We start from the raw sequence: 17781 nt of genomic DNA on the forward strand, positions 1-17781 counted from the left end.
TCGAGCTCATGAATCTGCGCAACAAGCAGTCGGATGAGCTGGCCCAGGAGCAGACCCGGCTGACTGAGGAGAATGAACGAGACAACTTGGCCCGGCTGAAGATCACCTGGGGCCTCCTTTACCCAGAAATAGACTTTGAGGTCTATAAACTGAGGTATGATTACGCCACTGCGGTGTATGATGCCCAGCAACTAGGTGATGCTCCACCGCCTCGCTTCAAAGACTGGGTTGCTGAGCAGGGATATGAAGTCTCTGATGATGAGGAGCAGGCGGATGATCATCACGAGGGCCAGGCCAGCCAGACTCAGGCGGAGAAGACTCCACCTCAGCCTTAGGCGGGCCTCCCCACTTTCTGCGGCAGTATGCCAACAATCTTATTTACCGTCTTGCATGCCGTGCTTTGTTGTATCTTTTTACCAACCATGGGGTTGGATTAACATTTTCTCTTTCTTTCTTCACCGGATGTGTCCGGTTAACACTTATTCTGGCCTTTGTGCCATTTCAAATATAAATGAAGTATTCCGACTCAGTCGGTTTTTATATATGTCTGTGTTTTGAGGTTTTTCAATTGAATTTTGCATCTGTTTGCAATTCTTTAGTATTTTGCCTAACTTAAAAAAGCATGCGGCAATTTGCAATCCGGGTGCTCTTGCCCCTGGGCGGCTGTGTGGTTGGTTTTATGTCAAGCTGATTGATTGGCTTGAAAACACTTGATACTTGGAGAAGTATGGAGTTTTTTTAGGCCAATCAATCACAATGGTGATTGCCCCAAACCAAGTGAACAGCCGGCCATAAAAGCGGGTGCTTTGAGCTTCTTACCCAGGCGGTTATATTCCGTCTGGGTTAACGCGTAGCCATTACACAATCTTTTGCCTCAATAGGGGAAGTGAGTGCAACTTTGGAATAAATAACCCAAGTAAGAATTTCTACCAATGACCGACTGATGCCTTAGGGCATCCGGTACTTGGTTACTTAATTGTTCTTCATAGGTTATTCTGGTCAGACAACTATGAGTTGACCAATTTGGTCGTTCAATTTTTGCAGTCTGCATGGATACGTAGAACCGACAAATAGTCTGTTCTCTGCGACGATTGCACCCGGAGGGGTGTCGCCGAACGCCCTTGTCCATGTTGGGACAGGCGATTTCATAAAATAAGCAACCATCCGGCCATATTGGCCTTTGGTCTCGTTTGAGACCGGTTGTATAGCTACTAAGCATTTTTAAGCTTAGTTTTTTAATCGGATCATTTGGTCGAGCATAATTACAACATTGAATTTACACTAAGTATCGAACTTAGTTTGTTGAACAAATAGTCCGTCTGAGTGTTACCCAGGCGGTCCAACAATTATTAAGTTACATTATCAAACATAGTTAAATAAATAAAGAATCCGTCTGGGCTCTACCCAGGCGGTTAGGCAGTTATAATATTCAACCAAACTAAGTATCAAACTTAGTAAGTTAAACACAGGGTCCGTTTGGGTATTGCCCCAGTGGAATAAAAATGGAAAAATAATTCTGCAAACAAAGCCTGAATTTTCATTAATTGACTTACTGTTTGCAAAAATTACACATTCTCAGAAGTAGTACTTTTTTAGATTGTCTACATTCCAAGTTCTAGGCAGGCGGCGTCCGTCCGGAGTTTCCAGACGGTAGGTGCCGTTCCTGACTTCTTCATAAATCCGATAGGGGCCTTCCCAATTAGGGGTTAGCTTCCCAGCCTCATTGGCCCTACCAGTTGCCTCCATTTTCCGCAACACAAAGTCATCCACTTTCAGAGGACGCTTGTGCACTCTCTTGTTATAGGCTCTGGTCATCCTCAGACGGTATATCTCATGGCGCAGGGCAGTATTGCCCCTACGTTCCGGGAGGGAGTCCAATGCCAGCCGCATGGCCTCCCAATTTGCCTCTTCATCATAGAGCATAACTCTGAGAGTCGGCTCATAATGCTCAATAGGCAAGACGGCTTCAGCACCGTATACCATAAGAAATGGGGTTTCTCCGGTTGCCCCTTTAGCAGTGGTCCGGATGGCCCATAGGACATGAATTAATTCTTTTGCCCATAAACCACCGGCCCGTTCAATTTTCTTTTTTATGCCGTCTGAGATGAGTTTGTTGAAGGCCTCAACTTGGCCGTTTGCTTGGGGTCGGCCGACTGATGCAAAACAATGTGAGATACCCTGATCTCCCAACCAAGTCTTGAGCTGAGGGGTCTCAAACTGAGGACCATTGTCAAACACCATAGACATAGGTACCCCAAACTGGGTGATGATGTTCTTCTAGATGAAGGAGATGACATCCTTAGTCTTGATGTTTTTAACCGGCTCAGCTTCTACCCATTTGGTGAAATAATCCACAGCCACCAAAATGTAGCGCTTTCCGCCTGGAGCAGGCGTATAAGGACCCAAGATATCCATGCCCCATTTAGCAAATGGGATTGGGCTGTGGATTGTCGTTAGATCAGTAGCCGGGCGGCGAATCAATGGGTCAAACTTTTGGCACTTGTCACATCTTTTGACCAACTCTTTGGCGTCTGCTTTAAGAGTAGGCCAGAAGTATTGCCGCCTGGCTCTGACGGCTAAAGACCTGCCGCCTATATGAGAGGCGCAGTATCCGGCATGCAATTCTTCGAGAATTTCTTTTCCCTTTTCTGGGGTAACACACTTCAATAAAGGTTTGAGGAAACCTGCCTTGAAGAGTTCTCCATTTTTCAACTCAAAGTTTGCCGCTCGCCTTTTCAGGACGGCTGCTTCCTGTGGTGAATCAGGAAGCGTACCGTCTGCTAAATACGCTCGGATGCCATCCATCCAGGTAGAGCTTCGGTCTAAGGTTCCAATGGGCTCTTCATATATGCTTCTCTTTTCAAGAACTTCCCAAAAGATCGACCGAGGAGTAACACAGCAGGCGGATGAAGCCAATTTGGACAATGCATCCGCCTGGTTGTTATCTGACCTAGGCACTTGATTCAGACGAAATTCCTCAAGTGCCCCAGTCTCTTCTTTGACTGCCTGAAGGTATTTGATCATAGCCGGATGAGTTGCCTCATCTGCTCCCTCATACTAGCTAACGACCAACTGTGAATCAGAATAGGCGTCAATTTTCGTTGCCCCTGCTGCCTTACACATGCGGATTCCGGCTAGCAGGGCTTCATATTCCGCCTCATTATTTGAGGCTTGAAACTTAAACCGTAGTGCATATTCAAATTTGTCCCCCTCAGGGGACTCATATATAATTCCTGCACCGCAGCCGTTCTTTGTTGAGCTTCCGTCTACATACACTTTCCAAACCTGGTCAAGATTATCCGGTTGCACCGGTCGGGTCATTTCAACAATGAAGTCGGCAAACGCCTGACCTTTCACTGCTTTTCTAGGTTCAAAAGTGATTTCAAGACTTTGCATTTCAATAGCCCATTTCAAAATTCTTCCGGATGATTCTAAAGTAGACATTGGCCGCTTGAGGGGCTGATCGGTGTAGATTACCACCGGATGAGCTAGGAAGTATGGTTTCAATTTCTTGAAAGCCATATAAAGAGCAAGGCCAAATTTTTCTACCATGGGGTACCGGAGCTCAGCATTTTTTAAGACATGGCTTATGAAATAGACCAGAAGCTGAACACCGTCTCTCTCAGCAAGGAGAACGACACTGAGGGCATGATCTGAGACGGCTAAGTACATGTATAACACCTCCCTAGGCAATGGACTAACAAGTCTTGGCAAAGAGTGGAGGTGTTCTTTCAGCCGTTGAAAAGCCGCCTCAGCCTTATCTCCCCATTCAAATATGGTTTTCTTCCTGATTGCTTGGAAGAAGTAAAGGCATTTGTCACCTGACCGGCTGAGGAATCTCCCCAGAGCAGCCAGGCAACCGGTTAATCTCTGTGCTTCCTTGACAGTGCGGGTTGACTTCATGTCAATCACCGCCTGTATCTTCTCAGGGTTAGCCTCTATCCCCCTTTGATCAATCAGGAATCCGAGAAACTTCCCACACTCAACACCAAAGACGCATTTCTTAGGATTCAACATGACCTTATGCCGCCTGAGTGTGGTGAAGGTTTCTCGGAGATCAGCAAGGTGATCCGCCTGCTGTTTGGATTTGAATATCATGTCGTCAATGTATGCCTCTACATTCCTCCCAATTTGATTAATAAAGACAGTATTAATCATCCGTTGGAACGTAGCCGGCGCATTTTTCAAGCCAAACGGCATCACCGTGTAACAGAATAGCCCCTGATCAGTGACGAAGGCCGTCTTTTCTTGATCTTTCTTCCATAGGGGTATCTGATGGAAACCAGAGTAGGCATCCATAAAACTCATCCAGGCATGCCCGGCTATTGAATCGACCAGACTGTCGATCTTAGGAAGCGGATAACTGTCCTTTGGACATGCCTTGTTGAGATCCGTGTAATCAACACACATCCGCCAGGTACCATTCGGCTTCTTTACAAGCACAACATTTGCAACCCAGTCGGGGAAATTACATGGCCGAATGAACCCAGCATCCAACAACTTTTTTACTTCGGCAGCTGCCGCCTGACTTCTTTCCTCGCCGTGATTTCTGTTCTTTTACCGGATGGGCTTCTTTTTAGGATCCACAGCGAGTTTATGGACAGCAAGGTCCGGGCTGACGCCTGGCATCTCTTCCACTTCAAAGGCAAAAATGTCTTTAAATTCTTTCAGCAGAAGGTGCAAGTTTGCACCTAACTTGGCAAAGGCAACCGTCCCAACCTTCACAGTACGCTCCGGACGGCTGTCGTCCAGAGGTATGTCAACATGCTCACCAGCCGGTTGGGGACGGAGCTCCTCTGACCGTTCACCGGTCAGTGATTGCTATTTTTTCTCCTTCTTTACCTCCACCAGCGTAGGTGCCTTTCTTTTCTTTCCGGCTGCTGGTGGGGCAAGCGCTGGCTCAGCATCCTTGACATTGTCAAGGTCTATTGGTTCCTGGACGCCTAGGGTTACACTGTCTCTGACGGCTGAGAGATAGCACTCTCGGGCCGTCTTCTGATCCCCATTCAGGGAACCAACAGTGTCGTCATCCCTCTCATACTTGATGAGCATGAGAGATGGGATGATTACTGCCTTGGCTATGAGGGTTGGCCTGCCAAGGATAATGTTGTAGGCGGTCAACTCCTCAACGACCAAGAATCTGACGACAATATGTCGTCCTTGGCCCTTCTCTCCCAGCCGGATGAGTAAGTCAATTCTTCCGGCAGGGTAGACCATCGCACCCCCAAAACCAACCAAGGGGTGGGTAACCGGATGCATGCTGCTGATATTGTATTTCAGCTTTTGCAAGCACCGGAGGCTGATGATGTCTGATGAGCTGCCGGTGTCTATAAGGATTCGTCCAACAAGCTGGTTGGCAACCTTACATTCAATGACCACCGGGTCATCATGCGGGCGGCGGACGCTGCCCCTATCCTTCTCAGTGATCAAGACGTCCGGGAAGGAGGAGTTGGCAGACGCCTGCTCATCATCATCTTTGTCCATCTTTCGAATATGGCTCTTGGTGCCCCGGATGGTAGGGCCACCACATGAGAACCCGCCTGCTATAGTGTAGACCGGCTCCTTATCGGTATCTGAACTACTAGCAGGCTGGGGGGTAGTCTTGGAGGACTGACCCTTGTTTTTCTTCTTAGCCCCGGGTGGGGACTTAGAAATATAGGACTTCAGCATCCCCTTGTCAGCCAGACGGTCCAACGTCCGTTGAAGGCTAAGGCAGTCGTTGGTGTCATGGCCAACTTCCTCATGGTATTGACAAAATTTATTTTTGTTCCTTGATTGAATGGAACTTTTCATTGGATTCGGCTTCTCTAGGGACAGCCGGTCCTTAATCTCCATGAGGATGGAGTTGCAGTCCTTGTTAAACTCGTACTTTGGGACGTACGGTTTAAATTCTTTCTTCTTCTTCTGGGACGGCTGGTCAGAGTCACTTACCGCCCAGATTTCTTTTCTTTTCTTGCTCTCTTCTTTCTTTTTAGCCGACTGAGCAGGCCGGTTGTCTTTCTGCTTGTCAGACTTCTTAGAGTCCGACTGGCTACCAGGCGAGCAGAGGTCGGTAGCTTGAATGTATCTTTCCGCCTCCCTCAGGGCCGCCTGTAAGGTGAAAGCCCCTTTTCTGACTAGGTCGAACTTAAAGGTCGACCCGTCTCTCAGACCCTTGAAAAAGTCTGTAAAAGATACCTCGTCAGACAGTCCTTGAATCTGAATTCTTATCAGATTGAACCGCCTGACATATGAGCGTAGCCCTTCTCTCTCTCCCAGCTTAACAGTGCTCAAATCAAGGCTTCTTTTCTTAGCAGGGATGTTCATTGAGAAGTTGGAAGCAAACAGGAAGGCGAGCTTCCTGAAGCTATCGATGGACCCGGCCGGCAAGTTGCCAAACCATTGTTGGGCAATGCCCTTCAATGTATCCGGGAAGCACCGACACCAAGTGGCATCATCCAACCCCTGCAGATACATGAGGTTGGTGTAAGCCATAAGGTGGTCTTCCGGGTTGGTGGTACCATCATAGGTACCAACCAACACATTCTTAACCTTGGTCGGCTGGGCCGCCTCGGTTATCTCCCGGGTGAACGCAGAGGGCTGTTCACCCAGGCGCAGCAGACGAAGCTGCCTGTCCAATGGCTGGACATTTGGATATGCCGCCTGACCTCCAAAGAAGGTCGGCTGCATGAAGTGAGGAGGATACTGTCCGTAAGCCTGAGTAGGCACATACGGTACAGCTCCAATCATGTGAGGGCCAGAATGGACGGTATTACCGCCTGTCTGGCTCTCATGCAAGGAGGGTGCACTCCCTGCAGAAATATTGTTGAAGCTGTCTGGAAAGTTCGACGTTGAAGCCGACTCAGACAGCGATTGGTTTCTCTTCTGGTTAATGATCTCCCGGGCATCAAGAGTTGATTTTTTACTTCTCACCGGCTGCTGAGTCCGGCGAGTGTTATTGGTGTTCTTCCCAGGAAGGAGAATTTTTTACCAATCAATGGTCCCGGCTGCCTTCTCCTTTGGATGAGGAGTGGGCTGCCGGTCTCTGACTGACTTCCCCTTCTCTGGAGGAGTCTTCTTCGCCGACTGACCTTTACTTGGGCCAGCCCGGATTTTGGTGATCAGCTCTTTAATTTCACCCTTGAAACTTGTCATGAATCTCATGAGTTCATCTCGGGTGACAGGGGCTGATCCAGCGGCCGTTTGGGTTTCCCCTTCCGGCTGCCCAGTGGGTCTGCTCGGACCCGCCTAGGAGGCACCCCGCTCCAGAGTCTCTCTGGGCCGGATGCGCTTGATTCTGAGAGAGCCGTCTTCGGCTGTAAAGGTTTTGACCTGAGGATCTTCATCCTCCTGGTCTGTAAAAACTTCTGGGTCATCGTCCAGACGGTTAGGGGGTGGTACAGACTCTTGAACCATCTTCGAGGTACTCTCCCCACAGACGCCGCCAAATGTTTTGGGGTGTTTTTGTCCCTTGGGAGAGTTACGTCACGAAGTCTGATCTGGTTGAGCTGTACCTGCAAAATAACGGAGACTCCGGGTGGTCGGAGCTCCGCCTCCGACGGTCAAGTTAGTAACTTGAAACGGAATAGAGAGAACGGAAACTTAGGTGGGTATCTGCTCGGATTCCAAGCTCAGGTCTTTCTCTGATGTAAGAGAATAAGGGTGTAATAAATGATTCAATGTGTCCCCAAAATGGGGAAATATCTCCCTATTTATAGGGTCGTTGGAAAATGTGCCCCTTCCTAGGTCACTTGACCTAGATTTTAGTGGGCTGCGCCGTTTTACGGCGCTCCTAGGAATTTGGGCCCTTGAAGGCCACCATTTCGGAAACATATCTGAGGGCGCCAAGTGTTAAGAGGATGTTGAGCCACATGGGCCATCCTGAGCTCGACACGTGGCGACCTCTCATTGGTCCACGTGTCTAGGGTAAAAATACCCTAAACAACAGGCGCATTTTTCAAACCAAACGGCGTCACAGTATAACAGAATAACCCCTGATCCGTGACGAAGGCCGTCTTCTCTTGATCCTTTTTCCACAGGGGTATCTGATGGAAGCCGGAGTAGGCATCCATAAAGCTCATCAAGGCGTGACCGGCTGTAGAATCGACCAGACTGTCGATCTTTGGAAGCGGGTAACTGTCCTTTGGACACGCCTTGTTGAGGTCTGTGTAATCAACACACATGCGCCAAGTCCCATTTAGTTTCTTAACAAGAACCACATTGGCCACCCAGTCGGGGAAGTTACAAGGCCGAATGAACCTGGCGTCTAGCAGCTTTTTTTACTTTGGCAGCTGCCGCCTGACTTCTTTCCTCACCGTGGTTTCTTTTCTTTTGCCGGATGGGTTTCTTTTTGGGGTCCACGGCGAGTTTGTGGACAGCGAGATCCGGGCTAACGCCTGGCATCTCTTCCACTTCAAAGGCAAAAATGTCTTTGAATTCCTTCAGCAGAAGGTGCAAGCTTGCACCCAAGGTAGCATGAGCAACCGTCCCCACCTTCACAGTACGCTCCGGACGGCTGTCGTCCAGAGGTATATCAATGTTTTCACCAGCCGGTTGGGGACGGAGTTCATCTGACCGTTCACCGGTCAGTGATTGCTATTTTTTCTCTTTCTTCACCTCCACCAGCAGAGGTGCCTTTCTTTTCTTCCCGGTTGCCGGTGGGACAGGCGCTGGGTCGGCATCCTTGATATTGTCAAGGTCTATTGGTTCCTGGCCGCCTGGGGCCACAGTGTCTCTAACGGCTGAGAGATAGCACTCTCGGGCTGTCTTCTGATTCCCATTCAGGGAACCAACAGTGCCGTCATCCCTCTCATACTTGATGAGCATGAGGGACGTGATGATTACTGCCTTAGCTACGTTGAGGGTTGGCTGGCCAAGGATAATGTTGTAGGCGGTCAACTCCTCAACGACCAAGAATCTGACGACAATATGTCGTCCTTGGCCCTTCTCTCCCAGCCGGATGGGTAAGTCAATTCTTCCGGCTGGGTAGACCATCCCACCCCCAAAACCAACCAAGGGGTGGGTGACCGGATGCATGCTGCTGACGTTGTATTTCAGCTTTTGCAAGCACCGGAGGCTGATGATGTCTGATGAGCTTCCGGTGTCAATAAGGATTCTTCCAACCAGTTGGTTGGCAACCTTACATTCAATGACCACCGGGTCATCATGCGGACGGCGGACGCTGCCCCTGTCCTTCTAAGTGATCAAGACGTCTGGGAAGGAGGTGCTTGCAGACGCCTGCTCATCATCATCCTTGTCCATCTTTCGAAGATGGCTCTTGGTGCCCCGGATGGTAGGACCACCACAGGAGAACCCGCCTACTATTGTGTAGACCGGTTCCTTGTCGGTATCCGAGCTACTAGCAGGCTGGGGGGTAGTCTTGGAGGACTGACCCTTGTTTTTCTTTTTTGCCCCGGCTGGGGACTTAGAAATGTAGGACTTCAACATCCCTTTGTCAGCCAGACGGTCCAACGCCCGCTGAAGACTGAAGCAGTCGTTGGTATCATGGTCGACCTCTTCATGGAACTGACAGAATTTATTTTTGTTCCGTGACTGAACGGAACTCTTCATTGGATTCGGCTTTTCAATGGACAGCCGGTCCTTTACCTCCATGAGGATGGAGTTGCAGTCTTTATTAAACTCGTACTTGGGGACGTACGGTTTAAACTCTTTCTTTTTCTTCTGGGACGGCTGGTCAGCATCATTAACCGCCCAGATTTCTTTTCTTTTCTTGCTCTCTTCTTTATTTTTGGTCGGCTGAGCAGACCGGCTGTCTTTCTACTTGTCGGACTTCTTGGAGTCCGACTGGTTACCAGGCGAGCAGAGGTCAGTAGCTTGAATGTAGCTTTCCGCCTCCCTCAGGGCCGCGTGTAGGGTGAAAGCCCCTTTTCTGACTATGTCAAACTTAAAGGTCGATCCGTCTCTCAGACCCTTGAAAAAGTCTGTAAAAGCTACCTCATCAGACAGTCCTTGAATCTGAATTCTGATCAGATTGAACCGCCTGACATATGAGCGCAGCCCTTCTCTCTCTCCCTGCTTAACAGTGCTCAAGTCAAGGCTTGTTTTCTTAGCAAGGATGTTCATTGAGAAGTTGGAAGCAAATAGGAAGGCAAGCTTCCTAAAATTGTCAATGGACCCGGCTGGCAAATTGCCAAACCATTGTTGGGCAATGCCTTTCAATGTAGCCGGGAAGCGTCGACACCAAGTGGCATCATCTAACCCCTGTAAATACATGAGGTTGGTGTATGCCATAAGGTGATCTTCCGGGTTGGTAGTACCATCATAGGTACCTACCAACACATTCTTAACCTTGGCCGGCTGTGCCGCCTCGGTTATCTCCCGGTTGAACGCAGAAGGTTGTTCACCCAGGCGTAGCAGACGGAGCTGCCAGTCCAGTGGCTGGACATTTTGATATGCCGCCTGACCTCCAAAGAGAGCCGGCTGCATGAAGTGAGGGGGATACTGTCCGTAAACCTGATTAGGCACGTACGGTACAGTTCCAATCATGTGAGGGCCGAAATGGACGGTATTACCGCATGTCTGGCTCTCATGCAAGGAGGGTGCACTCCCTGCAGAAATGTTGTTGAAGCTGTCTGGAAAGTTCGATGTTGAAGCCGACTCAGACAGCGATTGGTTTCTCTTCCGGTTTATGATCTCCCGGGGATCGAGAATTGATTTTTTGCTTCCCACCGGCTGCTGAGTCCGGCGGGTGTTGTTATTCCTCTTAGGAAGGAGAACTTTTGACCAATCAATGGTCCCGGCTGCCTTCTCCTTTGGATGAGGAGTGGGCTGCCGTTCTCTGACTAACTTCCCCTTCTCCGGAGGAGTCTTCTTCGCCGACTGACCTTTACTTGGGCCAGCCCGGCTTTGGGTGATCAGCTCTTTAATTTCACCCTTGAAACTTGTCATGAATCTCATGAGTTCGTCTCGGGTGACAGGGGCTGATCCTGCGGCCGTTTGGGTTTCCCCCTCCGGCTGCCCAGAGGGTCGGCTTGTACCCGCCTGGGAGGCACCCCGCTCCAAAGTGTCTCTGGGCCGGATGCGCTTGATTTTGAGAGAGTCGTCTTCGGCTGTAAAGGTTTCGACTTGAGGATCTTCATCCTCATGGTCTGTAAAGACTTCTGGGTCTTCGCCCAGACGGTTAGGGGGTGGTACAGACTCTTGAACCATCTTCGAGGTACTCTCCCCACAAACGGCGCTAAATGTTTTGGGTGTTTTTGTCCCTCGGGAGAGTTACAACACGAAGTCTTGACTTTCTTCACCGATCTTGATAACATCCTAGATGATATTCTTGCTTCTTGTGTCTCTTTTAATTCCGTTAATTGGTGTCATGTTAAACGAGACGGTAATGTAGTTGCCCATAATTTAGCCCAATTAACTCCTTTTGGTATAGAGCAAATTTGGGAGAACCATAGCCCATGTGAGGTTTCTCCGTATGTATTGATGAACAAATTATCAATATAATGACGCCTTTAACGGGTTTTCAAAAAAAAAAAAAAAAAAAAAAACTTTTACACTATTTACTTAATCTTCTTTGACCATCATTTATGATTTATTCGTTAGGAAAAATATAGTCACGTGAGATTTAGTTAGATTCGTCTTGAAACTTATTTTTCAAATATCAAATTTTTAAAATTTTTACAAAAGTGTAATCGAAGATATTAATAGCTAAAGTAATGCATTAGCAAGCGTGAAATCTCTCGTGGTGCAATAAAAAAATAATGGAGAAAATATTAAAAAGTGCAATTATTCTAGAGGTTATCATTGGGCGGGTCGGGCCAGGCCAAGGTCGAAAAAATCAGCCCACTCCTCGGGACAGACCGGGTCGGGCTAATATTTGAGTCCTAGGAGTAGTAATTCGCTGGAATTTGATATAGACAAATTCTTGGCTGCATTCTAATGCAGCCAAGATAGCTGCAACACCCACAAAACGCATTTTGTTATTAATAAAACGCATGCTACGTACCTTCATCTTCCTTCTTTCTTTATGTTCTTCCTGCAATTTTCTTCTTTCCTTTTTCTTAGTTTTTCTTTCCTTTTTTTTTTTATGATACATTCTTCTCTTTCATTTCCTCTCTCCTCTTTCATTTTCTTTTTCCTCTTTTTTCTCCATTTGACACTTTCTCTTCCTCTGTTTGTTACATTATTTTGGGTTTGATTGTTATTCTTGAAGAGACCATCAATGGAGGTTAGTTTTTATGTTGTTGATTTCTAATTAATTAGTTTAATTAGATTATATTTTGGTTAAAATTGAAATTGATTTTGTGATTTTTTACGGGATAGATTTCAATTGATTTTTTTTTGATAAATTTGATGAATTAGACTATCCTCAATTGAATTTTTGAATTTGTTATAAATATTGATTTAATTGATGAGTTACTGATAATAGCGATGAATTTGATTTTCGTGATGAATTATTGAGTTGCTGCATTTGTTATGAATCTCTTTGTTATTACGGTTTTTATTTTATTTTTTGAGTTGCTGTTATTTGTTTTTTGGGAAAAAAATGAATACGTAGTATTGTAAAATTGAACATTCAGTACCAAATGAATATTTAGTACACTAAAAATGAACATTTAATACATAAAAATGAACATATTTTAACAATTTTTTTATCAATGAATATGAACGTATATGGAATATATGGAAATCATGTTCATTTTTAATATATTGAATGTTCAAAATCATTTATTTAGTGTTCATATATTTTTATGAAATGTTCATTTTATATGGAATGGTTCAACTATTCAATTATTGTATGATAAATGGTCATATTTAATATACTACATTTTTTTTTTTTTTTGACGTGCTTACTTTTTGTTATCAAATATTTTTTTAACGTGCTCATTTTTTATTACTAATTGTTCTTTTTTTTACATGTTCATAATTTTTTTTTACTAAATGTTCATTTTTAAGGACTTGTCCATCAATTTTATAATTATATAATTATCAAGTTCATTTTTAACACACTAAATGATAAATTTTTTTTTTACATGTTCAATTTTCAGTACATAGTACTAAGTGTTCATGTTATTATTAATGAATGTTCATTTTTATTTACGTGTTCATATTTTTTTATTAAATGTTCATTGTTTTTTAGGTGTTCTTAATTTTTTTTACTAAATGTTCATATTTTATAGGGAGTCATGTTGTTTGGGCGGGCTGTTGAAGAAATTTGGTTTGGGCCGCGCGAATTGGGCCGCGTGTTGTTGCAGCCAAGATAGCTGCATTAGAGTGCAGCCAAGACCAATTGTTTGATATATACACGTGGCTGCACACCCATACATATTTTGTTCTCATTTTAATAATTGTTTTTTATTTAATCATCAAATAAATAAAGAGCAAAAAAACCTACGGAGTAACTAACTTGGATTAGATGGGTGTACGGTACGCTCGGAAATATATAACAATATATCGTAACTAGTTAAAGTCCCGTGCCATGCACAGATTTTTAATAACTTATATAGCGAATTACAACATTAATTTAACAATTATATGCTTAAAAAAAAGAATTACAGTAAAATATATACATTTAAAAATATTTCGTTTGTGTGCGTATGACAAAAATATAATCGTTAAAGTGGAAAGTAAATATTAGTCGTATAGGCTATAAATATTTTCATAAGGAAAGATAAAGAGTGGAGGGAAAATTTATAACCATGACATGTGTCATCACTCGTTTCGCTTTTAGTATTAAGTTATTGATTTGCAGATTGATTTAGGGTGAAGATGGAGAAGTTTAGTGAAAGAGCTCACTGTTTCAGGTGTTGAACAAGGACTCACTGAAGTTTCTGGGTTGTATACGGGCATTTCATGGGGAAGAAACGGTTCGCCATTGTTGCCACTCTCTTGAGCTTTCTTTCAATTGTTATCGGTGAAAAGGTAACCTTCTCCAATCTTTCTTTATCAAATAACACCAGCTAATTTCCTTCAAAATGCGGAGAACTTTTGCAAATTTAATTGTTAAGCAGTGCAAGAATTCATTTGGTTTCCCTACCCTCCAAAACTCAATTTTTTATTCTGTTTCTAGTTCTTTATTTCGTAACGATTCTTCGATTTTCGGGTTTAGATTGATTTCCAAGCCATATTCTTCAAAGGGTTACTCTGAATTTGGGAACCCATTGAGAATATTTCACTCAACTGGAGTGTCCAATGACTTTGTTAGTGAAGATGAAAAGAGTTTAGTCTATAATAGTGTTGATGGGTTGCATAAAATTATTATTGAAAATGTGGGTTGTGATAAGAATATGGAAAAAGCTCTTGAACAAGCTGGGATTTCCTTGACAACTGAGTTGGTTATAGAAACCCTTAATAGGTTTCGGTTCGAGGAGAAAATTGCTTTTAGGTTTTTCATGTGGGCGGCTCGACAGGAGCATTATTACCATGAATACCAGACTTACAATGAAATGATTAATATATTATCTTCTACAAAATTCAAGGTTAAACAATTTAGGATAGTTTGTGATGTGTTGGATTACATGAAAAGGAATGATAAAACGTTGATACCCGTTGAAGTTCTCTTGACTATTTTGAAAAAGTACACGGAAAAGCATTTGATGAAAGTCTTGACATGTTCAAAGAAAAAGAGAGGAATTAGGGTTAAAGTGCAGCCAGAGATCAAGGCGCTTAACTTGCTACTTGATGCTCTTTGCAAGTGTTGTTTGGTTGAGGATGCAGAGATTCTGTTCAAGAAGGTGAAGAATAAGGTTCCTCCAGATGCCAATACTTTCAATATATTGTTTTTTGGGTGGTGTAGGGCTAGAAACCCTTCTAGAGGAACGAAGATTTTGGAGGAGATGTGTAGCATGGGTTTTATTCCCGATAGTTTTACCTATAATGCTGCAATTGAAACGTATTGTAAAGCAGGAATGGTGACTGAGGCTGTTGGTTTATTTGAGTTGATGAAAAAAAAATCCTCTATCTCATCTCCTCCTACAGCAAAGACTTATGTAATAATGATTTTGGCGCTTGCTAAGAATGATCAAGTGGAGGAGTGTTTTAGAGTAGTTGGGGATATGATACAAAGCGGTTGTCTTCCTGATGTTTCCACTTACAAGGAGTTGATTGAAGGAATGTGCTTAGCTGGAAAGGTGAAGGAAACATACCAATTTTTGGAAGAGATGGAAAAGAAAGGGTATCCATCTGATATTGTCACATATAACTGCTTCCTCAAGGTTCTTTGTGATAATAGGAAGGCTGATGAAGCAATTCAGCTTTACCAGAGGATGGTTGATGTTGACTGTATGCCCAGTGTACACACTTTTAATGCGCTGCTGGAGATGTTCTTTGCCATGGGTGATCCTGAGGGAGCGCTTGAGGCTTGGGATGAAATGGGCAAGAAAAAATGTGATCGAGATGTCAAGACTTACTGTGTGATGATTGAAGGACTTTTTGATTGTGACCAAATTGAAAATGCATGTTTGTTTTTGGATGATGTTGTAAATCAGAGAATTAAGATACCTTATCTGAAGTTTGATATATTTTTGAGGCATCTGTCAAGGATTGACGATCTTCGTAGAATTCATAAACTTTCAGAGCATATGAAAAGATTTTTCAATCCTGCTATGGCGAGACATTTTGCACTAAGTCAAAAACGAAAGGCATTGAGTTTTAGGAACAAATGAACTTTTGAAATTTATTTGGAATTCTAAAACCTCGTTATGGCATCATGGTATAGCCTATATCAAGAGCAAGCAAATTGAGTGATGGAGAAAGTAAAACACATGCGATCGCATGTGTTGTAACAATGTTTCTAGGACCAAAGGAGGTTTATCAATCAACTGCATTAAAATTATGGTGCTTTAGCTTCTTGGAATGATTGTCTCCACTCTTGGATGTACTATATTGACATTGTAATATTTTATATAAATCTTACATCCTTACCGGCTTGATTTCTGACTTGGTATTACATAAAAGATTGGAGCAATGAGTTTACTATTCATTACATTGGAGAGTTACAATATTGCCATGGTACAAAAACCACCTGAGCAGCTCTCTAGAAGGGACTTCATGAATTACAATTTTATTGCTGCCCAGGTAAGTATTTGTTTTTATTTGATTCATGTACTGTATCCTCCTCCCGCTCCTTCTCGTAAAAGGGTCTCTTTCTAATGTTCTGTTCCCAGTTCTCACTTGCATTGCATGTACTTTGTATATTGTTTAGCATCAAGGACTTAACCTCATGCATGACACTATCACTTACTCCATTATTCTGTACATACCCACCAGTAATTATACAACAATTAAGAGAGGGTAGGGTGTTTATTGTGTGTGATAATGTTTCCTTTCCTTTTAGATTTCACATCCCTCTTGAAACCATTGAAAGTTTTTCTTGGAATAGTATACTAGTAATATGATCACATGAACTAATGAAAAATGATATGTTTGGACAAATGAACTAATGGATAAATGAAAGAGGAGAAGGTATGAGCTAAGTAAATGATTAACTGTAGTGAAGAAGCTGTATTGAGGGAGAAATAAATTTATTTAAAGCCAAATATATACATGCTTTTATACTATTTACATGTGAGAAGCTTTCCTTCTTTGTCTTGTCAGGCTTTTCTTTTAAATGATTTTACTAAAACATAATATTCGGTTTACTGGTTTACATCCTTAAATCATGGTTGATGTACATTGCTTCCAGTACTTTATTTAGATCTAGATAAAGTAATATCGGAAAGAAGAAAGAAAGCTTTTGGTAATCTGATCTTAGTTTTGAGTTATGAAGTAATTTGTATTGCTATTTTGCAGTGTATTTTGGTAAAAAATAAAAAAAAAATTCTGTTGTTTTTTCAATGCTTGTTTTGATTGCTCTTAACTGCTTAAAATATTACTCTAGAGGTTTGGTGATCCATAGCTTCGTGTTTGATGTTTGATTGTCCAGATTGTGCATGTTAGACTTAGGTCTCGTTCTTTAATTTTAATAATTATTAATAATAATTAATATTTATTAATCATAATAATAATTAATGATAATAATTATCAATTAATAATATTTAATAATTCAAACTATTAACAATTAATATTTAATAATATTATTAATTAATAATTTCTATTAATTATAATAAGTTTTTCAAAAAATAAATAATAATAAACAATTAATAACAATTTCTTTTTATAAACATTTGATATTAGAATCACAATGTGTAGAAACATTTAATGTGGGTATTGATTGTTAGTTCATTGAGTTAAATTATTTTAAAATCTTTCCATACAATTTAAGAATAAAAAAAGAGAGGTTGTTTTGAAGTAGTAGTTTATATATCACTAGTTGGGTTATTTATTGAATTTTAAGATATATTTTTAATCTATATGTCAAATTTTAAAACATATCATTGATACAAAATTAGTTAGGAATTGATGTGTTTTTGTGACGATTTAATCTTGTACACATATAATGACTAATAATAATAATATTGGTGAAAAATATTTCTTGATCCGTAACCTGAAATAATGACCCTGTCTAAAATGACTGGTAACCGTACCTGATTTACAGGTCTACACACAGTAATAAAATTATATTAGACTGTGAAGTATATTATTTTAATTGATTAGAATATATTATAAACAATGGATGTGGTACATTTTGAACTAATTCCTTTGCTCCAGAAAAATTTTATGACACAAAAAATAAATTTATATAATAATTTATATGAGTTATAATCTAATTATTTTTAAAATAAAATTATAATTCAATTTGTACTTTATATATATAAAAAAAAAATCATGATAAAAATATTGGGACTTTATCAAAAATAAAATTTTAAATTAACAATTTTATCCTAAAATTCTATTCAAATTTGA

The 17781-nt window shown here is 42.4% G+C and overlaps 1 protein-coding gene across 1 annotated transcript; it reads left to right on the top strand.

Moving 5' to 3' along the window:
• The first annotated feature begins 13688 nt into the window (after positions 1–13688).
• LOC145613402 (pentatricopeptide repeat-containing protein At1g73400, mitochondrial-like) lies at positions 13689–15869 on the top strand. The gene has a single exon (XM_081668500.1). The coding sequence runs from the start codon at positions 13914–13916 to the stop codon at positions 15600–15602; it is 1689 nt and encodes a 562-aa protein (XP_081524626.1). The 5' UTR covers positions 13689–13913; the 3' UTR covers positions 15603–15869.
• The last annotated feature ends 1912 nt before the right edge of the window (positions 15870–17781 follow it).

Source organism: Chenopodium album, chromosome 3 (genome assembly GCF_948465745.1).
Source record: "Chenopodium album chromosome 3, dcCheAlbu1.1, whole genome shotgun sequence".
NCBI lineage: Eukaryota > Viridiplantae > Streptophyta > Magnoliopsida > Caryophyllales > Amaranthaceae > Chenopodium > Chenopodium album.

Excerpts from the sequence above, each read along its gene's own strand:
- LOC145613402 (XM_081668500.1), top strand. The coding sequence starts at position 13,914 with ATGCGGAGAACTTTTGCAAATTTAATTGTTAAGCAGTGCAAGAATTCA.